At 55.6% G+C, this 20089-nt stretch overlaps 5 protein-coding genes across 5 annotated transcripts; 3 read left to right on the top strand and 2 right to left on the bottom strand.

Moving 5' to 3' along the window:
• Positions 1–32: 32 nt before the first annotated feature.
• On the top strand, positions 33–1630 carry J4E86_008743 (uncharacterized protein; the record flags this gene model as incomplete). The annotated part of the gene is made up of 2 exons (XM_051449253.1): positions 33–291; positions 342–1630. 2 exons carry the CDS (start codon positions 33–35, stop codon positions 1628–1630), a joined length of 1548 nt encoding a protein of 515 aa, XP_051299672.1.
• Positions 1631–1775: 145 nt separating this feature from the next.
• Positions 1776–7038, bottom strand: J4E86_008742 (uncharacterized protein; the record flags this gene model as incomplete). The annotated part of the gene is made up of 7 exons (XM_051449252.1): positions 1776–3388; positions 3441–3955; positions 4007–4320; positions 4368–4596; positions 4642–5887; positions 5946–6850; positions 6914–7038. 7 exons carry the CDS (start codon positions 7036–7038, stop codon positions 1776–1778), a joined length of 4947 nt encoding a protein of 1648 aa, XP_051299671.1.
• Positions 7039–8033: 995 nt separating this feature from the next.
• Positions 8034–11326, top strand: J4E86_008741 (uncharacterized protein; the record flags this gene model as incomplete). The annotated part of the gene is made up of 2 exons (XM_051449251.1): positions 8034–8166; positions 8193–11326. 2 exons carry the CDS (start codon positions 8034–8036, stop codon positions 11324–11326), a joined length of 3267 nt encoding a protein of 1088 aa, XP_051299670.1.
• Positions 11327–12188: 862 nt separating this feature from the next.
• MRH4 (RNA helicase) lies at positions 12189–13886 on the bottom strand (the record flags this gene model as incomplete). The annotated part of the gene is made up of 1 exon (XM_051449250.1): positions 12189–13886. The coding sequence occupies one exon, from the start codon at positions 13884–13886 to the stop codon at positions 12189–12191; it is 1698 nt and encodes a 565-aa protein (XP_051299669.1).
• Positions 13887–14562: 676 nt separating this feature from the next.
• J4E86_008739 (uncharacterized protein) lies at positions 14563–19282 on the top strand (the record flags this gene model as incomplete). Its single annotated transcript, XM_051449249.1, has 4 exons — positions 14563–14580; positions 14658–14783; positions 14832–18554; positions 18608–19282. 4 exons carry the CDS (start codon positions 14563–14565, stop codon positions 19280–19282), a joined length of 4542 nt encoding a protein of 1513 aa, XP_051299668.1.
• Between the last annotated feature and the right edge of the window lie 807 nt (positions 19283–20089).

Raw genomic sequence — 20089 nt, 5'->3', positions numbered from 1 at the left:
TCCGCCCGAGCCATTGCGCCCAACCCTCCGCCATGGCCACCCTCACCCAACTGGCCGCCTCTTCTGCCCTCGACATGCAGCACGCCAGCTCCCCGGTGTACCGCGGAAAGACAGCCCCCCAAGCCAGCCCCGCTCCCACTCCCAATGGCACCACCAAGCGTGCGCGCGACACCAAGTACCGCCATGTCTTTGCGACGCACTCGGCGTCGCGCACCTCGTGTCTCAGCCAGGAGAGCGCAGACAAGATCCCGAGCTTCGTCGGCTTCAGGAACCTCATGATCTTGGTCCTGAGTACGACGCCGCCACTCCCGGCAGTAGCCGCACATCGCTGACCACTGCAGTCGTCTCCAACCTGCGCTTGATGATCGTGAACCTGCAGAAGTACGGCGTCCTCATCTGTCTGTCCTGCCACGACTACCGCCGCTCCGACGTCATCACCGGCCTGCTGCTCTACCTGCTCGTCCCCGCCCACCTCTTCGTCACCTACCTGATCGAGCTCGCCGCCGCCTGGCAGGCCAACCGAGCCTACGCCCGCATCTCCCACCAACGCGACCAAGACACGCCCGCCAGCTACGCCGCCGCCCTGCGCAGCTTCAACTCGACGTGGTACATTGTCGCCTTTTTCCACAGCGTCAACGCAGTCGCCAACCTCTACATCGCGACCAAGTACGTCTACTACGACATCTACCACCCGGGCATTGGCACCCTCTGCGAACTGCACGCCGTCATCGTCTTCCTCAAGTGCGCTTCCTACGCACTCACAAACCGCGACCTCCGCCATGCCTATCTGCACCCCAAGCAGGCCGATCCGCTGCCCGAGCTCTACAAAGCATGCCCATATCCGCAGAACATCAACATGAAGAACCTGTGCTATTTCTGGTGGGCACCCACCCTCGTCTACCAGCCCGTCTACCCCCGAACCGACACGATCCGCTGGGACTTTGTCCTCAAACGTCTGGCCGAACTCGCTGGTCTCAGCATCGTCATCTGGATCGCCTCCGCCCAATACGCCGCGCCGCTGTTGCAGAACTCGCTCGACAAGATCCTCACGTTGAACTTTACGTCCATTGCTGAGCGCGTCATGAAGCTATCCACCATCAGCGTCTTCTGCTGGCTGTGCGGCTTCTTCGCCCTCTTCCAGTCCGCTCTCAATGCGCTTGCCGAAGTCATGCGGTTCGGCGACCGAGAGTTCTACGGCGACTGGTGGAACGTCTCGTCCATCCGCACCTACTGGACTACCTGGAACAAGCCCGTGACCAACTTTATGCGCCGCCACATCTACTCACCTCTTGTCGGCCGCGGTGTGCCTCCCGCGCTGGCCCAGATCCTCGTCTTCCTCTTTTCTGGCGTCCTGCACGAACTGCTCGTCGGCGTCCCCACACACAACATTATTGGCGTAGCTTTTGCTGGCATGATGTTCCAGATCCCGCTCATTGCGCTCACAGATGTCATCCAAAAGGTCAAATGGATCCAGGGGAGGGTTGCAGGTAACATGATTTTCTGGATGAGCTTTTGTCTCGTGGGACAGCCACTCGCGGCGCTGCTTTATTTCTTTGCCTGGCAGGCAAAATATGGCAGTGTAAGTAAGAGTGTGGGGGAGAGTGCTGTGAATGTATTCTATCGGCGGTAGTGTACGAATTTTTCCAGCTTCCGCGTAGTGAGCTTGTTGTTGTCATTCTTGTGGACGTCCAATACAACTCTATCCCATCCAGTCGCAAAAGATACTTTTCATTGTCGGATTGGCGTGTTGAATCACCAATTATGCGTTGCCTAGCTCACCCTGCAATCTCCAACAGTCCGCCCTTGACCCTGCGTAGCATGCGCACCACTTCCTTGTTCAAGACCCTCTCGACCCTCTCAATCCACAGGCCATGAACGCCTCTCTCAATACCCACACCAGCAAACCCTCTCGCCCTCTTCACCACCTTTACCCTTTCCTGACCACCCCAGCTCATCACCACTTCACTCGCACAGAAGATGCGCATACCGAGCGTAAACACCTCAGCTTTGGTACTCCAACCCAGCGCGCCGTCACCTTCTCCCTCGGCTGTTTGTGTGAGTGCGGTGAGACCGTCGAGTACCCAGTTGGTCAGATCGGTGCGCAGGCTCAGCGGCACAGCAGAGGCAGACAGGGAGAGGAGAATGCGCGACCACAGCATAGTGTCCAATGTGTCGTCTTTGTACAAATTCTGCTTCTCCTGCGCAAAAAGCGACGTATCTTCCTTCCTCTCCCGTGCAAAAGTTTTGGCGAATGGCGTGGAGAAGAGACGATGGGGTGAGGGCGTGTTGGTTAGACGGCGTATTGCTTCCTTGGCGAGGAATCGTGACGTCGAGAATGCAGACACCAGGTACGCCCCCAGCCGGTGCGTAGTCAGTATCGGTACCGTGTTTTTGAACAGTCGGTCGCCCTGTGAGCGTAGGAGAGTGCCTGCTGTGGAGGCAGCTAGATCGCGTATCTCGTCGTCGTCGTCGTTGAGGAGGTCGTAAAGAACGATGGCTAGCCTGAGGATCAGAGGTCCTGTCTTTCCTTTGGGGGCCAGGGAGAAGATGGAGTTGAGCGCGGACAGGGATTGTATGGCTGCGTAGCGAGTGTCGAAGGGGTTGGTATCGATGGTTGTCATGCGTAGCAGGCGAATGTAGCGTGCGATACGGGCGAGAACCTCGTCACGGTGGAGTGAGTAGCTGGTGTAAGCATGGTCGAGGAATGAGCCTAGAAGATGCAGAGCGCTCTGCATATTTGATGGTGGGCCATGAACGCACTGTGTTTCCAACCTTGTCAAGGTGAGCATGACTTGATCTTGCATCGTCAGGCTGAAGAAGTCGCTTTTCAAATGGTCCTTGGTAAGAGCGTCGGCGAGAACGGCTTGCGCTTTCGAGATGACTTCTGGGTCGCAGGCCTCCAGGACTACACGATGGATATGCGCTAGGACCAGCGACAATGGAATGGTTAGGCCGTTGGATGTCTTCATCTGTAATATGGAGTCCATCGTTTCCAGAGCTTCCATGCAGGTATCCGGATCCTCGTTTGCGAGAAGCATGAGCGCATCGCCAATGTTTTGATAATCGTCCGAGACCATGCTGTGAAGCGAATTTTCACGCAGAATGATCCGGTCAACGAAGTATACCTGTGCGAGGGATGTCCTGAGTAGATCATCACCGTGGTGATCACTTGGTCCGATATTGTACTCCGGTCCAATGGCTATGGACGTAGTGAGGTCAATCCACGCACTAAGTATTGTGACAGCGGTCGCTCTTTGCAGCATGGCCATGCCGCATAGGCTCACAACATCGAGGAAGGCGGCTCGTACAAAAGGGCAATCACTCGAAATGTACCAACTCGTTGCGTGTTGGCCGAGCTGCTGCATCAACGATGAGAAGTGTTTAAAATCTGTCAGAGGTCAACAGCTGAACATTTAGTTTCTGCTTCCGACACCACTCACTGCATTGGACTTCGTCTCGCAACAGCTTCCTCAGCAGATACTTGACTACCAATAGCCTTCCATGCTGTTCATTGTGATCGCTGGTAACCGTATCTAGAATTGGAGAGAGTTCAGGGTAGCTCTCGTTAGTAGTGCCCAGTGATACATATGTTCTGGCCGCCATATCTCGCATATGCCAATGCGGGCTCGGTAGTAAGTCCCTTACCAAGCCGCGGATCTTGGTAAGATCTCCCGGCGGCCGGGCCTGACGCAAGATCTGGAGAGCGGGAAACACGCCTTCAGCACCATGGAGATCCATTGGCGAACTGCCACTCTCGGGTGTCTCCATGATTTTGAGATCGCCGCTTGGCTCAAGCAGTTCAACCAGGATCTTCACGAGACTGGGATAGTTGTCGTAGGAGAACCGAGACGTTTTGGCTCGCTCTCGTTCTTTCCAGTCTTGAGCTTCGTCGCTGCCGAGTAGTCGTTCGATCAGAGCTTTGAACAGCATCAAGCTGCAATTGCGAAGGGGCCATCTGAGTGCGCGTTAGCTTAAAAACTGTAATGTCTGTGTAAGTGTCACTAACATGGGCGAGCTTAGAGTTTTAGCAGCAAGCTCAAGACCCTGCCCAATGTACGTCTCCGATGCAATACTCAGCTTCGAGGTCGTGAATATTTCCTTGATGCAGTTCAGAGCATGCACCTGAGGAAGACGGCTTTCTTCTATATTTGTGCTTTGCGCCTCCACGAGAGTTTCGGCGACAAGATCTTTGACAGCTCGAGGGAAGAGTTTGCCTCCTGTTTGTGGCTCAGCTGCCAGTAGAGCGGACATGGCTGCTGGTATGCCCGCCGACCTCCGAGTGATGGCGTCTGACTTTGCTTGGATGGATCGTAGCGTTTCCTAGAGACTTTTAGTTTCCAGATCACGCCGACGGTGGCTGTACAAACCTGATACCACATCTCTGGTAAAGCACGTAGTGTGGATATGTTCGACAAGACACAGCGGCGACAGAAGACTGCAAATGTCTGAGAGACTGTCGAAAACGCACCGCGATGACGAAGCTCCAGTAGCTGAGTGAAGCAGAGTCTGCCGAGCTTTTCGAAGAGTTCTGGAGTCACAAGGTCGTTGTCACCGTCACCTACAGGAGCTTTGAGGATGATCGTTCGTAAAAGCACACTGATGAAGTTAGCAGTGTCGGCTGTGTAGTCGAGGAATCAATACCTAGCCTCCTTCAGTCCTCTCCATGAGTAACTCAGAATCTCTTTAGTGTCTAAGCTACTCTCATCTTCTACTTCGTCAGGAACATGGCCTTCCGGTGCATCCGCACACAGAACGTGATAGACGCAGGACCACAGACTCTCTATGCCTGTTACGATGTCCCCATGCGCTTTTTTCCAGTGCGCAAACTGATCAGATGGCAAGCTCGAGACGAACACGTAAAAATCGGGTTGATCGGTCACATATCGTAATGCAGCAAATGTACCATGTACCGGTCGACCATCGACGGCTCGTGGAAGATCGCTGCGGGCCAGAGTCAACGTTTCGTCGAGTTGTGTTCTCAGATATTCGAAGAGGTGCTGCTTGGAAGAGAAGTGTTCGCCAGTGGGGGCACCTGGATCATCGCCAGCCAACGCAAAGATCATCCCGTAAGCACGCGCAACACCGTCCGCTTGATCCGCTCGCCCTGTTCGGAGCATGGTAGCCTCCGCTCTCGTAACGAATCGGGGAATCATTGACATGATGCGTTTCTTATCGGTTTGCGGAAGCGCAACTAGACATAGCTGCAAGACCGATACAGCCGCGTCTCGAACATCGTCAAAAGGATCCAGTATTAAATCGAGCAGTATTCGGCACAGCTTCTGGTTTCCGAACTGGAGACCGTGAGCCCAGTTTAGCTGACCTTGCGCAGACTTTGAGAGACTGGTAAACGGTACCCCAGGATCTATCCCAGATCGTAATACGATGGTGATGGACCGTAGTGCGGTGATGCGGCTCTGGTAAGAGGCAGTTGGGCGCAGCTCCCACTCAAGGAACTGCACATACCAGGTGATGAAAGCTAGGGACTCAGAAAGCGAATCTTGTCGCGGAACCCGCGCAATTGAAACATGTGGGCTAGAGCTTGTCGCTGGGAAAGGGAGGCGTTTCTGGTCTGAAGAAGTAACCTTCGTGATGGGTTTTGCTAGAGTAGCTGTACTAGCTCTCAGACGATCAAATAGCTTTTGTGTATAACCATGCACCTCCCGGCGGAAATTTGCATCCGTGTCGGTATGAAGATGGGGGAGGTTGCGCTTCAAGGCCTGCAAAATACCGCCACTCATAGCTTTCGTGACAGAAGTAGAATACACGCCCAGGAACATGCCTGCAAGCCTGACTTCTGGTTCCGAGTCCGCCATCCAGGCTCCTGATATGTCGTCCGGCAAATAGAGCGCCCCGTCACGGATTTGGATGGTGCTTTGAGCTCTATGATCTAGTACAGAGATGAGCGAGTGCCTTTTTATTGATATATGCCAATCACATCCACTTACCATTATCCTTTACGATGTTGAGTTCCTTTCCAGTTGCGATCGCTGCTAGGAGTATTCTGAACTCTTCTAGTCCACCAAGAGATGATGTGCGCCTGCCGGACTGGCGAAGCTGGCTGGGTAACGCATGCTTATACGGAACATGGGACTCGAAATTGAGATATGCGAGGAACCTTAGGTACTCAGAGAGATTGGGTAGAAAACAGTGAGGGAAGACGTGAGTCTTAAACTCCTGGATCCGGTCTGGCCAGTCGCGCAACGTCTGCATCACCGGCTCTATCCAGGGAGGTAAGACTAAGCCATCGTCGGGGTGTTCGTCGTAGTTTGCGAGACGGCGAGCCTGTAGTAAGTAGTTCTTAATCAAGTGTCCCGCTGAAAGGGAAGTATCATGATGCACGACCCAGGCAAGGAAGGATGTGAACACTGTTCGCGAAGTTACCGGCCCCTGGATGGCATTTGATGTTCGCTTCAGCTGCTCGTCGAACAGACTGACCAAATCCGTGATGGAAATCACATCCCGCAGCAGGAAATGCGCAAGGCCTTGCAAAGCTGGTTTAACTTTGATGCGGTCTTCTCGCTCACAGATGATGTCCAGGAATGAGGTCGTAGCTCGTGTCCGAAGTTCGATTGCACGCGCACTCTGATCTTTAGTAATGACACCCGTAAGGACCAAGAGCATCTGCCTCATCGACTTGCCCTTTGCATCTCCAGACCGCTGAAGATATATGTTGAATACTCGCATCCATATGGAATCATCTAGGATCGCCTCCCGTGCATAGGCGCAGTCAGAAGCCGCGCAGTACTCAATGATTGCGCACAAGGCATTGGATGCGGCTGCTCGATGGCTGTTCTCTAGTTCTGGGAGGTCTGCAGTTTCCAAAGCAGGATCGAGAATAATACGAAGCTCTCTACTCAGACGTTAGTGGGGTTCGGCATCGACAAAGCAAAGCTCACGGACTTTGCGTCCTTACTTCAGAGCAGTTGCAGGCTCTTTCTCCGCGAAATTAGGCAAGATTTTCGCCACATTCTTGGCCACATCTCGCAACGCCTTGTCAGAGACCGGGACTTCAGCAGCTGGTGCGGTTCCTTCTGCCATGGCCCTGAAGATTAGCGATCTCGCACGGGCGTCGACAGTTCTAATTAGTAGGTCAGAAAGACGAGGGCTGGAGATTCGCGAGGTGGACCCACCAGCTTAGTCAGCTGCGAATCTCTTATGGTGCGCTGACGCTTCGATCTTTCACGCGTCGCGCCGAGGCCCGTCGTCGTCGCCTTTGCGAAGCCCTAACTATCCAATTTCGCGTTGTTTACTATCGACATCGACTCACTCATCGTGAATTTTCTGTGTTGTTGCTTCAATGCCCTTCCTCAGCCCCGCCTTTAACCCTCGACACGCGTTCGGTACGCGCCTTTTAGCATCTCGTATCCAAGAAGCAATTACCTAGGTATCTCCTACGAACGGTGTTACAGTTAGCGATGTGAACCGATGCTCGTTAATCGTCTTTCTTTGGCATGATATTCGATCGGGACGACTTGCTTTATGACTACCATGATCCAGGCGAGCACACTTCCGTGAGTAACCTAGGCATACATTTGTCACATAGCGCTCCGAAGCATATGTGATTTCTCGGCCAGTCCGGCACAAAGTTTCATACCGGGAAATGAATTGAACAGCGCATTCCGTTTGCTTCCAACAACATTTCCATATCTTGGCAGTTGCCATTGGATACGAGGCCCTCACAGTGAGGCTGGAAGCTTACTGCTCGCTTTTGATAGGACCAGCCTCGTCCGTCTATCGCTTCTTCCTGGTTCATGGCTGTTTGGGCCCGAAAGGCCCAAAGCGTTGCCTGACAGCAAAGCCATGTCCCGCCCGACAGGTGCTGTACAAGCGCCTCGGCGTTTGTTGGGCTTCTGTCGGGTATTGGGAGACGACAAGATCCTACTCTTCCAGTGAAAAACAAGCGTTACCTTGTAGTGATCACGTACATTGGGTGAAATCGACCAGATGTTATTTGATCATGGCCATTTCCCATCTTGGAAGGCGCCACACCGGGGAGCGAAACGAATCTCCACTGTTTTGTACTCCATCGCCCGATGAAAGGCCTGTTGGTCTTACTGGAGCCTCGTACGATGACAGCGGAGATGCCGACAGTACCGCTTTCTCTGGCGCCGCAGGACATCCCCGGGGCACAGCAAGCCTGGAAAGACTTCCTCGGACCGTCCGATCGTATGATTTCTCCATATGTGACCCAGTCCCTCTCATTTGGTCGGATGCCATTCTTTCGAACTTTCAACTGAAGCAGTCGCTCTTGGAACAGGCAGATCAGAGTCAGCAAGATCGGTCATCCCTCATGGCGCTCACGCGTGGTTCTCTCACCTCGTTCAAGGGCCCTGTCGATGAGGGCTCGGCTATCAAGCGCAATCACCTGTCTCATGACAAACTTGACAAGGCTCACCAGCCAACTTCTCACCCACCAAAGTTTGCCCTGCCGTCAATCTCTATGGCTAAGCCAGTATCTACCCAAGGTCTTCGATCCCTGGGACAGCTCGCTGGATATGCAACAAGTGAAGAAGACGAGCCAACAAGACTTCTGATACCACTAATTAAGAAAGGCCGACGCAAGAAGCATAGTGCGTACAAGTCTGCTGAGACTGCGGCCAGCGATAGCAGTGAGTCTCGCAGCAGCCGCCCCCGATCTCGCCAAGTGCTCTCTTCACCAACTTTGGTTGCAAAACGCAAGCAACTTCAGACCTCAGCTTCTCGCCGACAGCACAAGCGCGCTATGGGAACCGTTACCCACAAAAGATCTGATAGCAAAGTGGGCAAGACGAAGAACATGACAGCCAAGAGACGTCCGAGTGAGCCTTTTGCCTCATCCAGCACCGCGAAGCGCCCATGCACAAAGGGCGGTTTCGTTGTCACGAGCAGTGACGAGAGCGATATCGAGGGCAGCGACGAGAGCGATCAAGATGACCGCAAGCATGGCAGTCTTTCTAGATCACCCGTCCCAAGACCATCCTGGGGACTAGAAAAACCAGACTCCTTTCCGGCCAGCTTGAGGGTTGAGTCTACTTCAACAAACCTACCGACTAAGCAGTTGAACAAAGACCGTCTTAACGCGCTTTTGGGAAGATTCAAAGGCACAAAGACGAATACCAAGGAGAAACGACTAGCTATGCATGCACAACAATCCGTCGCAACAGTTCGCGCATCTTCCGTTGCTCCGGGTCTCATTGCACCACTTAACCCACAACCTTCAGCGCCTGTGCAGTCGACCGGTAGTAGCGATACAAACCGTGGTAAACGATCCGCTGCGGTATCTGAGACAAAACCAGCAGAAAGCCTTGATCAACAGCCTAAAGTCAGGGGTCCATCGATGTCCACGACTGAGGGCAAACCAACCTCGATCTTCCAAGAGACTGCGCAACCTATCGCAAATATCAGAACCTATGGTAGTGTACGAAAGCAGATCAGCTCAAACCCGTTACCCCCTAGCGCCGCTGTTGTAGGTTCTTCGCCCAGCGCAGTAATCCAACCGCGCAAGCTGTTGAATGAAAGTACGCTTCCAGGTCACGGGAATGATGCGTCAAGTCACAAGGCCTCACCTGCTACTAAGCCTATGAGTCTTCTCCAGTTGGCTTTAATGGATGCAAGAAATGATGGTACGGGTGAGCCATCTTCGAAGGCTCGGACTAGTGGCCGAAACGAGCTGGAAATTGCCAAAAGAAGTCCGATCTCGACGTCTCCAGTCAGCAAATTCAGGAAGACGGCTCAAATACCTGGGAAAAACCACAATACCGCTACGAACGATGCAGCACCTGAGAAGCACTCACTTTCCCCAGGAGATGTTTTGAAGGTATCGAGGCCTGAAGCAGCGAAAAGATCACAGGATCAGGCACGAACATCTGCTTCAAATTCCAGGAGATCCACACCAAGTGGATCCAAGGCGGATACAGCGGACTCAAAATCTGCTTCGTCAGCTCCTGGACAACCAGCTCGAAAGCGAAAATTGGACATCATTTCCGATGGACCTGAACAAATCACCGGTACAGCATCCAAGAGGCCTACTCTGACCTCTACCACTGGTTCGAAGCGTCCAGGTAGTGCAATACCAGCATCAGAGGATGGTATTACCCCTGGCTCAGTTGTAGCCCCGAGAACATCTTCGCGTGAGGTGCCTACGAAGACTAGCGACGTGCCTTGTTCCCCCGCAAAAAAGGGAGACGCACCCCACGGAGCGGCTTCTACGCTTCAGATAGAGAAATCGTTGAACGACTCAATGATTCGGATGCCTGGAGGTTCGAAACAGTCACCGGAAGCCAGTACATTGATGGACGTCGATAGTTTAGACCATGCGACCACTGGTAAATCATCTGTTTCCAAGACCACTGATGTCAATCCTGTAGATGAACACGTCGCGATCGTAAAGAAAGGGAATGATCTCCCAATGAAGGATCTGAATCCTACCTCGTCAGCGAAGACGATCGTAAGCGCCACCAAGACTGCTACGACACCACCCGTATCAACAACCGATCCAGGACTGCTTCCTTTGGAGACTACGATAGACACGAATGAGGAGATCCTACACCTCAATGGCCTCCCTGATGTTTCCAACAAGGCACAGCCTTACTTTGAATATTCCGTCTTTCAAAAGACCTGGCAGGGCGAGCAGGTCGAAAGCACCCTCCCAGCGACTGAGATCACCGTGCGACCCTTCACTAGCCTCGATGACGCAAACGCGCAAGCCGAGAAGGTGTTCCAAAGCAATGCCACCCTCTTTAACGACGTTATCTTCGAAAAGAGCAACAATCGGGACGAACACGGATGCTCCATCCTCACTGGCTCCATCACACCTTTTGACAACCCCGCAAACACGTCCCACCTCAAGATCTGGGTACAGCGCGACCTTGTATCCGCACTCGCAAACCAGACCCCACAGGGAATAAAGGGCACATCGTTCATCTCAAGCACATGCTACATTGTCCGCCTCTTCAAACTAATCACACAAGCCGACGCTGAAGACTCGTCCTCTTCCTCCTCATCCGACGCCGGCACCGACTCCCCGGATCCCCCAACCCAAGAACCAATCCGTGCCTACCACGCCCACACCCGCCCTGAAATCTACACCACCCTGTCCGCCGCGAACCGCGCAGCTCGCGCCCTTCAAATCCAACTCAGCCACGAGAAAGAACCCAAAGATGCGTTGAGCAAGGCCTTTCAGGAAAAGAACCTTCAAGAGCTCAATGCAAAGGTGGTTCAACTTCAGTCGCCATCGGACGAGGGAGGTGGGTGCTGGAAGAGCAGGTTCAACGCCTGTGGACTGGGCGGAGATAGTCTGGAACTCGTGGTGGAGAAGACGAGTCTTTGCGGACCGAGGAATCTTTGATGTTCGCGTGCGAGACTGGGTTGCGTCGGGGTTGCGATGGGGCATGGGTGTTTGAATTTGTGGAGGGGATGCGGTGTTTACGGGTTTGGGTCGGATGCTTTCTCACTTATCCTGCTTATCTTGCTATCACGGTCTGGGACATCCTACTATCTACTTTCCAAGGCGACGGGAAACTCACATATGAAGCCGAGAGGGCAAAACTTGTACATCACATTGGCAACCTAGACTCTTCCATCCAAACATGTTTGTTGTGCGTATATATTGACACGGCCCAAATAGTCACATCACACGCGCCCCTCCATCACGACGCCTCCATCACAAACAAACCACAAACAACGGAGACCCCACAGTGGATGGTGGCCGCATGTAAGCGTAGGTAGTAAACAACCTAAAGAGAAAAAAAGAAAACAACACACACCACAACACACTACATACATACCCAGGCCATGCAGCAACGATGAACCCCGCAGGCACTAGTCGCAGATAAACAAGGAGCCCCATACGGGAGCCCTTCCGGGCGGGGTTGAAGTGGAAAAAACGCCACAAGTGGGCTTGCAGAGCATCATCCCATGGCGCTGACCGAAAGAGTTAGCGGAGACGGAAATAGCGTGGGACGTTGTTGTCAGTGCTTTGCGGCTAGACGTGCTGATAACGATGATCTGGTGGGAACGACCACCGTATGTAGTAGGCCGCGCTTTGGCATCATGTTATCTCACGAGCACGTGTTTCTGGATTCGGTACATTCATCAATGTCATTACATCGTGGACAAGCATAGATACACTCCTGCGATGCAGGTACTCGTAGTAGAAAACAGTATATAGTACATGAAGCTTTTGAAGTCGTTACGCATATCCATCTTTTCTAAATCAGAGCTTCGCCTCTGAACATGGCTTCTCTGACTTCTCTGACTACGTCCGCTCGGTCACCGGGTCCAAGCAAGACGATGCCTCTTCCTCGCCTGCCCATTCGCCCAGTCCGGCCCAGACGATGGATAAAGTCAATGGTAGTATGTGGGACGTCGTAGAGGATGACGTGGCGAACGGAGACGGTGTCGATACCCCTTGAGCCCAGATCAGTGGTAACAATGACCTTGGTGTTGGGGAGCGTGCGTTTGTTCGGCGCTTCCGCCTTGTTTTCTTCACTGTCTTCGGCTTCCTTGGCAGATGCGTCGTTGGTGAAGGACTTGAGGATCTTGGCTTGGCGGGAGGGATCGGTGTCGCGGTGGAAGGCGAGGGCGTCGATGCCCTTCTTGACGAGGTACTGGGCTACTTGCTCCGTGTCTTCGCGTTCGTTGACAAAGACCAGGACGCGCTTCGTGGGAATGGCTTGTTTGCCTTCGGTGGGGTCGTAGTCGACGGATGCTTTGCCTATCTGCCATATGGTGTCGGCGCAGGCCAGCATCTTGTTGCCGCGGTAGGGGTCTTTGTTTACGTCTACGACACCTAGTTGTACTCTTCGCGGGATGGCGTGGAGGTTGGGTGTGACGAGGCGCTGCATGTCAGGGAACCTGTCTGCGAGGTACTTGTCGAGGTACTTTGGGATGGTAGCGGAACAGAGGACGAGCTTCTTGAGGGAAGGCGTCGCGCGGTCGAGGATATCGGTGGTGCTTTGCTTGAAGGAGCGGTCGAAGAGGGAGTCTGCCTCGTCGCAGATAAGGTGGGTGACGCGGGCGAGGATGTTTGGGTTGCTTTCGGCGATGCTGGCGAGGAGCGGGGGCGTGCTGATGACGACGTCGACGCCATTGGGGTTGAAGAGCTGGTTGCGGATGACCGTGGCAGACATCTTGGCTGAGATTGGGGCAGCGCGGAACTTGACCGTGTGGGACAGCGACTTTGCGACGGCGCCGACCTGGGCGACGAGTTCGGCGGAGGGGACGAGGATGATGGCGCGCGGTCGTGCTGGGTCGACCGCCTTGTTGATCTCAGGCTCCTCGGCCGCGAACATGTCGGTCCTCTTGTCGTGCTCGTGGGCGGCGGCCTCGGCGGCGTCTCTCTGGGCCTGCTCCTCAGCCTCGTCCTTCTCGCGCACTTCCTCGGCCTTGATAGCGTCCAGCGTGGGCAGGAGGTAGGCCAGCGTCTTGCCTGAACCCGTCTCGGCTGCCAGGAGGAACGAGTCGGGCGCGCTCTTGGTGGACTTTACTTTTGCGCGCACCGCCTTGCGCAGGCCGAGGAGGGCGGGGATGGCGACGGCTTGTGCGGGGGTGGGATTGCGGTACTCGAGGCCGGGCAGGGCATCGTTGACGGCACGGAGGATGGGCTCGGCGAGGGGGAACTTGTCGAACGAGTCGTACTCGTCGAGCTGGCGCTTGACGGCGGTGCGGTTGTTGTAGGGCACCTGGTGCAGCGAACTCTGCATCTTGAGGGCGTGGAAGGGCTCTGCTCGCGTGCGCCGCTTGCCGTCGTCGCGCCCAGTGGCCGGGCGACTCCCGCGGGCTTCTCGCTGCTCGCGCATGCGCTGCAGGCCCCGTGGTGCTTCGGTCCTGTTGAGGAAGTCGAAGGCGTCTGGCTTCCTCGCCGGCCCTCTGTCTGCGGCGCGCGCGACGTCGTCAGAGAGGATCATCCGCGACGGCCTGGGATGGTCACGCCCGCGGACGGGCCGCGGGGGTCGTGAAGAAGCTGCGCCATGGCGTTCGCCGCGTTCGCGCTGGAGCTGCGTGTACGGGCGGACGTGGTGGGATGGCGGTGGTCGTCGTGAAAGGGCCTGCACCTGGCAGAAGGGGCACACGCCCGAGACTCTGCGCAACATGGCTGCAACGGCAGGCTCTACAGGCAGGATGGAATTAAGACGGCCAGCTAGACTAGCATGCGCCGGCTAGGCCAAACCTTGACTAAAGGATGCGAGCTGGCGTGCGGGCTGCACAGGCGATGGCGCCATGATTCGAGGCGCTACACGGCGGCCGATAAGCGGGACGTTGCCGGGACAACCGCCCAACACCGACGCCTTGCTTGCATCCCGGCCATCAACACTGGGCAGCACCCGCGGCCCCAGCCATATCAATACTACGCGCGCCCACACATCCTCCTCCGCTCCTCCATCGCACATCTGCCCCCGCGCTCTGTCGGTGCCCTTCGCTTCTTGCCTGCCTCTTTCCCGTCAGCGCGCAGCCCTTCTCCGCTGAGCCTGCACGACTCCTCGACGGAGCCCATTCTTGACCCAGTCCGCCCGAGTGCGAGCCCGCGCACGGCACGGCGTTCACACCACGACGCACCCAGCGCGAGCGCACGTCGCAGTCAACATGTCGCGCAACGAAGCGGTAAGCATCATCGTACTTCCTTTTGCACTCGCCTGTTTCACGTCGGGCGCGCGCGATGCTGACCGCGCTGCCCACAGGTGTCGCCGCTGCGCATCAACAAGACGCCCACTTCCTCGCCCACAAAGGGAAGCGGCCGTCCCCTGTCGGAAATCAGCCCCCATGAGCACCGCAGGAACTCTCCCAGCTGGAACCAGACAACCAAGGTATGTGCCCGCGCCCGCCTCGCTCGCCTGCCTGCTAACCCGGCCCAGAAGATCATCCTGACCAAAGAGAGCTCGCCCTTCCGCGACTCGTCGCCATTCACTCACAGCCCGCGTCTCTTCTGGAAGGAGCAGACCACGTCGCCCAAGAGCCGCTTCGACACGTCGGAGAACGAGTACGAGGGCAGCTCGCCCCTCTCGCCCAAGCGCAACTCGATCGAGAACCTGAAGAAGCAGTCGCGCGTCAAGAACAGCAGCATGTTCGCACGCGAGCAGAAGCACGAGTACGACCCCAACTCGGTCCAGCCGCTCGACCGCCCGCTCGCCGCAGGACGCCCACTCAGCACCGCTGTCCAGGGCAACGCCTATGGCGGCAGCGGCCTCCACGGCATGCGTAACGAAGTCGAGAGCCCGGCCAAGGGCCACCACCACAGCCGCTCCGAGAGCCAGACACGGATTCCCATCCTCAGCCCCTCCAAGACGTCGCCCGCGAAGCTGCCTACACAGTCTTCCTTCGCTTCACCCTCCAAGCCCTCGCCGTCCGAGGGGCGCATGTCGCCCACCAAATCTTCGCTCGTCAGCAACGGTCGCTTCAACTCCCCACAGTACAATGGCGACTCGAGCGCTGTCATGTCTGATGACGAGGAGCTCGTCCACCAGACCCCCCGCCCGCTGCGCCGCCATGCTAAGAGTGTGACCTTCGACACAGCTCCACCTCAAATCACCGAGTTTGAGATGGTCACGCCCGACCCTTCAGTCGCCACCATGTCGCGCGACGGCAGCTACGACTCCGAAGACGAGACAGAGGAGGAGATGAGCTTCGACCAGGACGACAGCTTCGATGCCTCCCTAGAAGACACAGACAAGACGCCGGTCGTGCTGCCCGAGGACTGGCGCCACATGAGCCCGCAGGCTGCCGACACTTCGCTCACCGATCTCTACGACGATGTCTTTGAAGGTCGCGACAACAGTCCCATGCCCAGTGCCCGTCCCAACGGTACGACCAATGGCTCCCGCATGGGGTCAACAGCCTCCGACAGCGACTCAAGACCGCTTCCTCCTCTTCCCGCCATACCAGGCAGCCCCAACCGGCGGCGCGATTCGAGCATCGGCCTGTCCGCTGCCGCAGAGCGAGTTGGCGACAGGCGGCGTTCTCTTCCTCAGCTTCCGCAAGCAGCTGGCATCTCCAAGAGCGATTTGCTCAACATGCGCGAGGTGTCCATGTCGCTCGAGGACCGGTTGCGTCTGATGAACTTTGATGACGACCGCGATACGAGCACTCCAACACAGGAGATGCAGAACAAGAAGAAGGCAGTCGAAGTTGACGTTGCAGAAGTCGACGTTACAGAGTCCGAGCTAACGCTTGACGAGCCCAAGATCCCGCGCATTTCTCGCGAGTCCATCCTCCGGCGCGTCAAGAGCCGCAACTTCGAGGACGGTGAGGACGACGATGAGGAAGAGGAAGAGTACAGCCAGTTCGAGCCAGAGTATAGCCCCGAGCGCAGCTATGGCGATCTCGCTGACCTCGACCCTGATGTTCCTATTCCGTCGCGTGAAGCTTCTTCCAACTTCGACGAGCATCCGCGTCAGGTCTCAGGTGTCTCCGCCAGCGAGGCCGACAGCGTTGTCGACGCTTACAGCTATGCCAACCCAGATGAAGGCGATCATGCCGATGACACCGATGTAGATGGCAGTTCCATCTCTCAACTCGAGGACTACGAGCGCGAGTCGTCTGTCATCCGGCACCCTATGCCCCAGGAGTCAGACGACGAAGACGATACCAGCCAGTACTCGCCTCAGCCTGAAGAGCAGCCTACTTCCCAGAGTACTATCGACTCATCAGGTCCACCAACACCCGTCGTTGCCCCCTCTTCTCCTGTCTCAGGTGAGAAGCAGGCGCCTCAGGACGAGATGTACTCTACTTTCGAAGGTAAAGATATGGATCTTAGCTTGGACCCTCTAAAGGCCTCTTTCGCGACTGTTGCCAGTCCATTGGATACCGCGCCCAAGCTGGATGCCATGCGCGACTTCCTCCGCCACCCTGTTACTCCTGAAGCTCAAGAGACAGAGGAGGACGGTTCCGAGTCTGAGGAGCCTGGTACCCCAGACTCTGTCATTCGGCATCCAGTGGCTCTTTCCCCTCCGCCTCAGGAAAATGCCCCAGAGGTTCCTCAACGGGAAGCTACAATCCGGGGTGCCGGAGGAAAGCTCAAGACTCGCCCGTCGCTCATCCCTGATGAGGTTGACATGGCAGCTACGCGTCGCCAGGTTAGTGGCCAGCATGCACCGCCAGTCCCTGAGCGCAGCCCGAAGCGCCAGTCAATGAGCCTAGAGTTGGGCCATGCCGACGAAGAAGGTCACTTCGATGACGACGATACGCAAGTGAGCATTACCACCAAGGAGAACCGCATGCTAGCTCTGAAGCTCGGTGATCTCGACCTGGGTGACGAGTCGAACGATCTCAGCTTCGGGCTAGACAAGGAGTTTGATAACATCATTGAGTCACAAAAGGTAGAGAACCTTTTCCCCATTCCCCCCTTCGCCAGATTCCCTACATCTTCCGCTGCCGTCTCCGACGCGGCCTGCCAGATGTCAGGTGAAGGCTTTGTTTATAGGCACAGTCCCGCTAACGATGCTATTCCCGAGCAGAAAGGATACTTGATGCGCGAAAACACCAAAGTCGTTGTCGCCAGTAGTCGACAGTTTAGCGACGAGAAGCCGCCTACCCCCACCGAACCCACCAGCGATGCAGCTGCCAAGCCTGTCTCTCGTAAGACGAGCGCCGAACGTAAGCCCGCCTGGACAAAGGAGCCTTGGAATGGCAAGCCTCGCAGGAAGAGCATCCGGACAGCATCCGGTCGCCGTACTCGAACCTCTGAGGGTCCTGCACCACCTCTTCCTGGCCAAGAATCTGCTGTTGCTGGTGGTCTAGACTCAGTCGCTGAACAGGGAGATGACGGTGAGCCTGAAGAGGGCGAGGAACGCGGTCTCGTGTTCGTCAAGGTCGTCGGCGTCAAGGACCTTGATCTTCCGCTACCAAAGCACGAGCGAACCCACTTCCAGTTGACACTTGACAACGGTCTGCACTGCGTTACAACGTCTTGGTTGGAGCTTGGCCAATCCGCTCCCATCGGACAAGAGTTTGAGCTTGTCGTCATGGATGATCTCGAATTCCAGCTCACACTACAGACCAAGCTGGAGCCTCCAGCCGTCCCTCAGATTGTTGCCGCGCCAGCCAAGGCAGTCAACCACAAGAAGTCGCACTCTGCCTTCCGGAACCTTCTCTCATCGCCGAAGAAGAGAAAGGAGCAGGAACGCAAAGCGCAAGAGGAAGCCGACCGCATTGCTCAACAGGAACAGCAGGAGGCTCAAGCTGCTGCCAAGCGCAATCAAAAGGCCACTGCTTGGGACCTGCTCCATGACCTCGTCGGACCTGATGGGTCTTTCGCCCGTGCCTATGTTTGCCTCAACAACCACGAGAACCAAGCATATGGCCGTCCGCTGACTGTTGACATTCCTTGCTTCAATGAGTGGGCCGTCGATAATACTGGCGCCAGCAGTGTCAAGAGCAAGCGCGGAGGTGTCGTTCGCCGCCCACCTTACCGGGTGGGCAAGCTCACTCTTCAGCTGCTATACGTCCCGAAGCCCAAGAACGCAAAGGACTCTGACATGCCCAAAAGCATGAATGCCTGCATTCGCGAGCTCAAGGAGGCTGAGCAAGTCAAGGACATCAGCTTCGAAGGTACACTGAGCCAACAGGGTGGTGACTGTCCAGTAAGTTGAAAGCCTGCAACATTATTCGTAAACATGGCTAACATTCATTGCAGTACTGGCGACGTCGTTTCTTCCGCTTGGAAGGCACGAAGCTTACGGCTTACCACGAGTCCACACGGCAGCCGCGTGCTACCATCAACCTAGCCAAAGCTTCGAAGCTCATGGATGACAAGAGCGCTCTCCAGCAACCATCCGCAACCAAGACCGGTGGTCGGCGCAAGTCCGGGTTCGCCGAGGATGAGGAGGGCTATATGTTCGTTGAAGAGGGCTTCCGCATACGGTTCGCTAACGGTGAGGTCATTGACTTTTACGCCGACAGTCGGGAACAGAAAGAGGCCTGGATGAAGGTGCTCTCGGAGACCGTTGGCAAGGACATTGCTCAAAATAAGGGCTGGGCGGCCATGGTCCTCGAGAAGGAGCGTAAGGAGAAGGCTACGCGATCGCAGATTGGTGCCACAATCTCGCCAACCAAGTCGCATCCCATAGTCACGAGCTCACCGAGCGTTAACCGCCGGCCTTCTCATCAGCGCACTCAGTCGCACGATATACTGGGCTCTATCAAGTCCACGCCTTCAAGTCCGGTAAAGGGCCACGCCCGCACTCAATCGCACGCGCCGACTCCACCTCTTAAGGATGTTCGCATGTCGCATGCGCCGCCGCCACGGCCGCGAACGCAAGAGTCAAGCAAGCCGGGTCGCAGAGAGCAGGTTCGATCGATGATTTTCTAGTGTCTCTTTCCATCTCCATCATTGATACCAGTCACCCTCTTTCATTGATTGTTCAATTACTTACTGGCTTTTCTTTGCGTTTTAGCTTCGCCAATACTCTTCTCTCTCTCATCGACTAAGATTGGGGTTTTGGAGACGGCGACAGGGGAGGAGAAATCTGAAAGGTGCGGGTGCTGCGCATCCGTTTCCCGAGTCGAATACACCATCTCGCTGAGCTGCGGCGCTTCGGCACATTCTCGCTGTTGCATACAAAGCCGCGGAAACGTTGAAGGAGTGCTGTTGCGTCTGTTTCTTTGTATCACATCTTATCACTGTTCTTGTTACTGTCTGGTGTGGATAGGCGTTGTATTCATCTCGGCGTTGCCGGCTATGGGTTTATGATACTGCATAATGATTGATAGCGACGAGGCATGGAGTATGAGCAGTAGTTATATCAGGTGTATGAGAACATAACATGACTCCAAAGTCTACTTTTTTATATTACATGATTGTTGCTGGGTGTGCTGTGCGTGATGCGCTACGGGGATCGTGTGATTGCCGCTGCCTCCAGGGCCCTCGTCTCTACGCAGGCAGGGCATCAATAGATACAGCAACCACAGTCCCTCGCTTTGGTGCGCGTATTGTGGAGCGGCATGATTGCATTCTTCTCTATTGATCTCCCGTGTCCCAGGGCTTTCCGTCGCGCGGACGCAGCGTGATAATTTTTCCACTCAAGTATGATGATGCATTGCTTTGACAAAAACCGAAGCACTCTCATTCATACATCCGACAACGGCACCGTAAGACATACGCGCATACGTAAACCCC

The sequence above is a fragment of the Alternaria arbusti genome (genome assembly GCF_024043155.1).
Source record: "Alternaria arbusti strain BMP 1465 chromosome Unknown scaffold_14, whole genome shotgun sequence".
NCBI classification, from domain to species: Eukaryota; Fungi; Ascomycota; class Dothideomycetes; order Pleosporales; family Pleosporaceae; genus Alternaria; species Alternaria arbusti.
The sequence above is the reverse complement of the archived record's forward strand: the minus strand, read 5'-3'. Positions and strand labels throughout refer to the sequence as shown.